The 7,769-nt window shown below is 43.5% G+C and overlaps 1 protein-coding gene across 1 annotated transcript in view; it reads left to right on the top strand.

Moving 5' to 3' along the window:
• Positions 1-1,496: 1,496 nt before the first annotated feature.
• LOC118228088 (protein WWC2-like) overlaps positions 1,497-7,769 on the top strand; it is a 55,383-nt gene continuing 49,110 nt past the window's right edge. The window contains exon 1 of the mRNA XM_035419345.1: positions 1,497-2,944. Coding sequence (XP_035275236.1) covers positions 2,817-2,944 — 128 coding nt within the window. The 5' untranslated portion in view covers positions 1,497-2,816. The remainder of the gene's footprint in view (positions 2,945-7,769) is intronic.

Genomic DNA, 7,769 nt, shown 5'->3' with positions numbered 1-7,769 from the left:
TACTTCACATGTGAAATGCGCTTTTGTGAGTTGCGTCGTCTAAAAGCATCTGGTAAATGATCAAATTAGAAATTGTAAGTTTGTTTACTTTAGCTTTTAAAATGCATCTCATGATGATGTCAATCATTTCATTGCATATTGTATTTACACTAAAATTGTGTATATTTCATTGGTCTGTTGGCATAACCAAATTGGACATAAAATTAAGGAGAAATAAACATAAGGAGTGCTTGTAAAATACTAGTTCAAGCACTTAAAGTGAATGTTGGAAAGCTTTTTTAACAGCAGTCTGCTGTTACATTAGTTGGCTTGCTTACAAACCAAAATTGTTAACCGTGAATTCTTTGCACTCAAAGTGTAATTCACGTCTGACAGGTGAAATGTCAGAATTTTGAAATTTTACCTGCCACCCGCACAGAAAATTGCAAAATAGAGTATTACTTCAGTGTTGGCATTAGAATGTGAATTATTTATTTCACGCTCAGTTTGTTGAAAGAGTTCTGCTCTCTGTCAAGAGACTCCTCTCCTCTCCCTCACGCCCTCCTTCCTTCTCTCCCTCGAACTCCTGACACTTCCTATACTTTCAGCTGTCGTTTATCTTATTCCTCTCGCTGACTCTGTCTGGGTCTGGAACTGCTTTGCTTATCTTATTCCTCTCGCTGTAATCAGGCGATGCTCCCGTCACCTTCTACTCCCACCCTGTCTGACCAGAGAGAAGTGTACGCCATTATTCATAAAGACCGTATCAATTTTGAATAGTTAGCTGAAGACTACGGATGATGACCTGTACTGCGATCATTTGCATTGCTTAGCAAAAGAAGTGCGAAGGAGTGATTCCTAGCACCAAATGCATCTCACTCAAAATGTTCCCACAAGTGTTTTATTTATTTATTTATTTATTTATTTTTACTTTGAAAGTACTCATCTCCCATAAGCCATTTGCTTTTGTGGCACATGTTTCACAAATACTACCTTTAATATGCCGCTGGGTGACAATAATTTATGTCAGTTTGCCTTCATGTTTTCATTAATATAATGTTATGTTTTGGAGTTCTATTTCAAGCATGTTTTTTTTTGTTGTTTTTTTTTTTACAGCATGGTACTGTTGTGGTTTGTTGTTAACAGTTTGTTTATGTTTGTGAAATATATCTATAGACTAATGATGTACTGTTTCTCAAATTAGCCCAATGCAAGTGTGTTCGGGCTTTGTAAGTTGCTGATGCCATTATTGTCCACCTGCACCACACAAGTATTTTAACTTCTAATGTTAGCCTGAATGATGGAAGATTATCAATTTAAAAGTTATGATTTTTGTAGGTGTATAGTAGCAGCCCTATTGTCTCAGCACACTCATCTATGAGTGGCGTGCATATCATTTCAGTGGCTTGTCTGAGTTTTCATGGTTTCTAACTTTGTGGTTTTTTTAGCATGGTAAAAACCTTGCCTTTTCACCTAGCGCCTAAATAGTGAATGGGGCTGATCTCCTGCTCTCCCTCCTTGTATCCTCCCTGATATTTTTTTTTGTGGTCCTCCCCCACTCCCCTCTTATCTCTTTACCTCGCTATCGACAGTGAGCTCATTGCACAGTCTGCTGTAGGAAGGTTTAATCGCGCCAGACGCAGAAAGCCCTCCCTTCGTCTGCCCTCACGGTCTTGACTGCCTGACCTTTCATGCTTATAGCCAGTTATTGAGTTACTGTACAGGAGACATCCCGAGCTGAGCAGGAGCAGAAACAACCCAGGTCCAATGTATTTCATGTCACAGTGCAACCATTGACTTCCTTATTACTTCACGGCACTGGCTAGAAATAATATTTAGCCATCTTCAGCCATTCCAGGGTACTGGTGTTTACTTGTTAAGGAAAACTATAGTGTTGAGCTGATTTTGGTACGTGTACGCTAAATCACTAACTTGTACATTATGTGAAGTAAGGACTGCTTTGCAGGGGTTTATCTGCACTTTGCACAAGACATATTGAGCTTAATTCATAAAACTTTTCTTGAATTATTCTTACTTTTGTTAAAAATGTTCCCATGAAAAACCAATGGGATTTATGAGACATGTTTTTGTGCATATTCCAGGTGCACGAGATGATGATTGCTAACTATATGTAAATTTTATGTGCAATCCTGTTCATGTGATTAACATAAGGAAACAATCATGAACAAATACACATAAGAAAAAAAATAATGAATGCCGAAATGTTCTTACACACAGTTTGTGATCATACATGTGTTGTGAATGAGGCCAGATCTCCAGAGGAACATAGGTTTGTGGAAATATGTTTCAAATTGTGAGAGATGCAGGAAACATTTTAATTTATGCTAAGGCACTCCATATGACGCCATGAAATAACTTTATATTCTTTTTTTTTTGAGTACGCATGTTAGCTGGGGTACTTTAAAATGGCAATAGAAAGACGCTCATTGTGATCCCTTGAACATGTATAGCATAAACTGTTCTCAACAAGAAATAATAAATGAATAACAGGAAATAAAAGTATTTGGCGAAGTATCCTAGGACGGGACAAGTCACAAGTGCCAGAAGTTCTCTTGTGAACACAAATTTGCCGCCGGTAATGCCTCGAAGGGTTAAACCTGTGGAATGTTGCACTGAGGAATGTGCATGCAAATAGATTTATGCTAATGATATGCTAATGAGCAGTTGGCTGGGAACAGAGTCATGTCTATCCTGACTGTTAGGAACTAAGATGGAGGACTGGGAAGAGCGAAATATGGACCTGTATTGAATTTTGTATGTCCAAGGAATTCGTTTCTTCTTTTCCCTACTTATGGAGGAACTTTTAGGAGCTGATAATGCCTAGAAAGGGGAACGGGCAGCTGCCGTTACCGGACGGCTGGGAAGAAGCGAGGGATTACGATGGCAAAGTGTTTTATATCGACCATAATACTAAGCAAACCAGCTGGATCGACCCAAGGGACAGGTAAGCAACGGCGAAAGATGGTGATCCTAGACTTGAAACTTGACATGAACAGTTACATAAGCAAATTATTCGAGTGAATAAAGTGTACGTTGAGATAAGAGACTTGCCAGCTATCACGCGTAGAAAATATTGACAAGTTACATGCAAGCTAGCTACTTGCCTTAGTTGCTAGCTAGCGAGGGATATCGAGTTAGCTGGACTTATTTTCTAAGGAAAGGCAACTGAAGAACGTGGAGATCGGACGTTACTTTTTATTGAACATGTAATGCAAGGTCTGTTTAACAATCTACAGCGAGCAGAACAATATGAAATAAAGTACACGGGTGTCATAGTAAAACATACAGCTGACTTGGGACGTGCATTAACACAATGTCTAACTCGGCTTTTGAATCGCTGCTGCCGCGCACAATAGAGGGATTGTTCCAGTTCGTAGTTTTGTTCTGGATTAGCTAACTATAAACTACACCGCACATAGTTCGCCTGTTCGCTGCTGACACATCTTGCATATTCAACTAAGAATTGGTCAGCTGAAACTCGTGACGGTTTCTGCTGAATTATCACAAACCGGTCTAGCAATATTTTTGAAATATATGTTTGTTACTTCTAAGAACTTGTGATGTTCAGTAGAGCAGCCTCGGCAGACTGCGATGCATTCTCGAGCTGCTTACGGAGTTTTGGAGTAGCTTGCAAAGTTAGCACTAGATTACTCTCTTCAATGAAAATACTCAAGATGTGTTTGTGTTATTAAGTTAGTACTGGCTATTTTTCACTTTTATATAGTCAGTTAGTCAGTAAACACATTTCTGATCTCACTGCGATTGTCTGTGCATCGCCTTGCTAAAATGCCCGAGGGTCATTTTTGGCACTTTGTGAGCTCAAATTCTGTTGTTATTTAGCTGGCTAGCAGGCTGCATTTAGTTCAGAACACATGAGGTACCCCAGCAAGTTCGCCATAGGAACTAAATGTAATGACGTTGCGTTGAATGCATTATGGAGAAGTTAAAATTACGACGGGCGTTTAAAGTTTTGCCTACTATACACGCGTGCTTTCTACTGTTCTGGTCCAGTGTGTAACGAGAGTCTGTTACGTTACATAGCCTTAGGCCGCATGACCAGATTTGTCAGTGGCCAGCTAAGCTAGGCCTCGTCTGAACACAATTCTAATCTAATTTAACCTTGTTGTTTGCACCGATAGATATGTTATGTTATTTGGAAAACACTCGCTGTGTAGTGTTTGTTGTTTGTAGCGCTGTACAAAACAGGATGTTTTCTTTGTAAATAGTCTGCGTGGTTGCTAAGGTGTGTTGATTCACAACTGGATAACTGCCTGTGAATGAGTTGATAGTAGGCTGTAACTTTAAATGAATGGGCGTAAAATAGAGTAGCTATGCGCTTGAAGTTGTTACTGTGTTGCTCATGCAGGTTTTTTGATAGACACCTTGCATGTTTATTTTTCAAATAGTGGTTTGAGGTTAAGTATGCTGTACACATGTTTGTTTGAAAGAATGTCAACAAGAAGTACGGCGTACCGCCGTATGGAGAGTTTAATTAACTTTCGCTAACTTGCGTTTTTTTAAACGGACCACAGAACAATTTAACCATTATTTCGCAGTACTTTGATGCTTAATTGACAAATTGCGCTGCAGCCTTAACCTTTAGCCTGCCCTTTTCGAACATGGTAACGATTGTCCGATGTATTCTGACAATTAAAAAAAATGGTGAAATATTTCGGCATGTATGAACTGTAGACTGGATTAACAGATAACAGGAGAAGAGCATGTTTGTCGTGCATTTTTCAGTCTGTTTCATAAAACGGTGGTGGGGGGGGGTCCATTTCTGTGAAACTGAGAATTTTTTACAGTACTTCGTTGTGATATGTCTGTGAATTGGGCGATGATGACCCATACCATTCTTTATTTTGCAGAATAAAACGTGGTATTGCCACCTCTAACTTGTTGACTTTAGTATGCCCTATTGTTTGAAGTCTTTTCAGCCTAATGGTTGTTAACATGTTTGCTTTGTGTTTATGACCTATCAGAACGGGAAAGATATTATTGTTTCAAGATGAACGAATTAATATATACCAAGTCAGTCAATAAATATGTGAAAAAAGTCAGCTACATTAAAGTTTCAGATTTCATTTTACCAGGCCAGACCTTTTGATTGGTTATAATGTATTGATTGTACATGAGATTCTGGTAGGTTTATTCTTTGAATGGGTCTTGTCATTGAGAGACAACTTTTACAACCTGACATCAATGAGTTGTATTCTTCTGGACTGCATCTGCAGTTGGTTTGGTGATCGATTAAAATGTGTTGTGAAATTGATGCGTCTTGAAAGCAAACAGCCCAAATTCCAAGTGTGATCATTTTGTGCACAATGCAGCCTGACAAGCTAGCCGATATGATGCATTCGAACACTAGAAATAGATCCCTTCGAATAGAGGACAAAAACCCCCGAAGACGGCGGTCATGGGAAATGCTGTTGAAAGAAATCATTTTTTGTCTTCTCTTTGTTCGTGAAGGGTGATGAGGAAATGGTGAGACATTAGACTCGAGCATCTGAGAGTCAGGCTGTCAGAGTCTCTCTCTGTCAGTGGGTATATTGAATTGCTCCAACCTCTAAAGGTACTCACAGAGGTAAACTGTAGTAAATGTGCAACGAGAATCTCTGCTGCTTCTGGCTACCGTGGAGGAATAGCAGAACAGTTCTGTGTAGAACTCTTGTTTTGATGTCCAGGATATTTCCTCACGTGGGATTAGTCCGCAACAAAAAAAATTGGTGCGGATTCGCGACCGATTTGCGCACCACTGTGCTCCTCCAAGTAAAAATGCTAAGAATATAGACCTTCACGAAACGGTTTCATCTTGAGATGTGTAGCCACAGACAGCGGGCGACGATCCCGCTGCTCTCTTAATTATTTATTCATTAATTTAGCTGGTTACTGGGGGGGTCGACAGACCCAAAACGCTGCGTCTCACAAAACAAGAGGTTATCGACTGGTTGGAGGAGAGCAGGTCCCCTCTCGCCGTGGCCCTTTGCGGGCCAGAGGTGCAGCGTTTCGCCCTCCGTGTCACCGTGGCGCTGCGGCGTGCCTGTGGTTTGTAGCGAGGGTCGTGAGTCGGGGCGAACGCCTCGAGTCGACGGTTTCTGTGTGCGAGACGAGGAGGAGAACGCAGGCACATCCAGTCAGGAGCACAAGCGCAGGGCAACAGAAACGGATGCAATAAGAGGGGAAAAAAGACCCTGTGCACACACAGTTTGAACGGTCTCCATCCATCCATTATCTATACCCGCTTATCCTGAGCAGGATCGCGGGAGGGGGGGCTGGAGCCTATCCCAGCGTGCATTGGGCAAGAGGCAGGAATACACCCTGGACAGGCCACCAGTCTGTCGCAGGGCACACACACCATTCACTCACACACTCGTATCCATGGGCAATTTAGAGTCTCCAGTCGGCCTGCCTGCATGTCCTTGGACTGTGGGAGGAAACCGGAGTACCCGGAGGAGACCCACGCGGACACGGGGAGAACATGCAAACTCCGCACAGAAAGGCCCCAAAGCCGAGATTCGAACCCACGACCCCCTTGCTGTGAGGCAACAGTGCTACCCACTGCACCACTGTGCCACCCCCCCCGTTTAAACGGTCTCTGTTAGTAATTCGTAAAGGAACGAACGCCGTCTTCGTCAGAGAGCCAGGCTAGGCTGGCTGTGCGTACTGACAGAGCAGCGGATGTTTGGATTCGCCGGCACTATGAAGCGAGAGAGGCAGGCTGTCAAAACAAACCAACCTGAAAGTCTGAGAGCGGGTGTTGTGCTTGACACGCGCGTCGGTTTGCCAGCGCCCGGCAGGTGATCTCACACCTGCACGCGGAAACGGGATTTTGGGATTTGCGCGTCGAAAGCCAGGTTACATTAGCGTCCCCGCTCCTGAAGTTCCTGCGGAGAGATTCAGAGCCGCCGCGGTGTAGCGGGGACCCCCTCCTGTCGGCGGGGAGAAGAAAAAAAATCAAAACTTTTGGGCGCCTGGCACGGAGCGGCGCGGTCGCCATGACGATGCGGCCCGTTTTCCCGCGCTGGTGGACCCCCAGTGCGCCGTCTCCGTCGGCCGCCCGAGACCTGGCGCTGTGGGCAAGGTGAACCCGGCTCTCGCGGTTCAGCAGGTGCAGCAGACGTGCCGCGTCCCTGCTGCCTTATTCCCTTTGAAATCTGGACACGGCGTCCAGGTGTAAAAAACAAAAGGGAAATGTAGGCTTGTATGTGGAATACAGAGTTTAAGCAGAGGGCTGTGTTTGGAGATACGCATTTGCTCCGTGTAGGCCCACCGAGCATTCCTCTGCTCTGCTGTGGCAGATATAACGTAATTTAAAGGAGTATGTAACTTAAAATATATAGGCTAATGTTGGAAATAAATGGGAATCAGAAGTCATGTTCCAAACAGGCTTTTGGTTGATGTGGGCACGTGCGGCCTATCGGGGGAGTGTTTGACTGGCACCAGCTCTCTTTGGCAGTGTCACTCCTGTGAAGTGGCCCTAGCTGTGGGGCGGGTGGCACCGGAGGGACCCGGCGGAGATATGAGTGGAATCCAAGGAGGCAGAAGTTTTTGTTTTTGGCTGGGGGACGGGGAGACGGGTGGGGTCATAGTTCTGGATTTTGCAGGACAAGGCAGAGCTTCTGTGGACCAGCGCACATCTCCGATAACCCACTTGAAATACGCTGCGTGCAGTAAGGTTAGGTGAACACCATTATCCAGCGATTGACTGCAGCACGGATGGAAATACATTTTAATAATAACGTATACATTTAATACATTTTTTTTAAAAC

This window comes from Anguilla anguilla, chromosome 5 (genome assembly GCF_013347855.1).
Source record: "Anguilla anguilla isolate fAngAng1 chromosome 5, fAngAng1.pri, whole genome shotgun sequence".
Taxonomy (NCBI): Eukaryota; Metazoa; Chordata; class Actinopteri; order Anguilliformes; family Anguillidae; genus Anguilla; species Anguilla anguilla.
The sequence above is the reverse complement of the archived record's forward strand: the minus strand, read 5'-3'. Positions and strand labels throughout refer to the sequence as shown.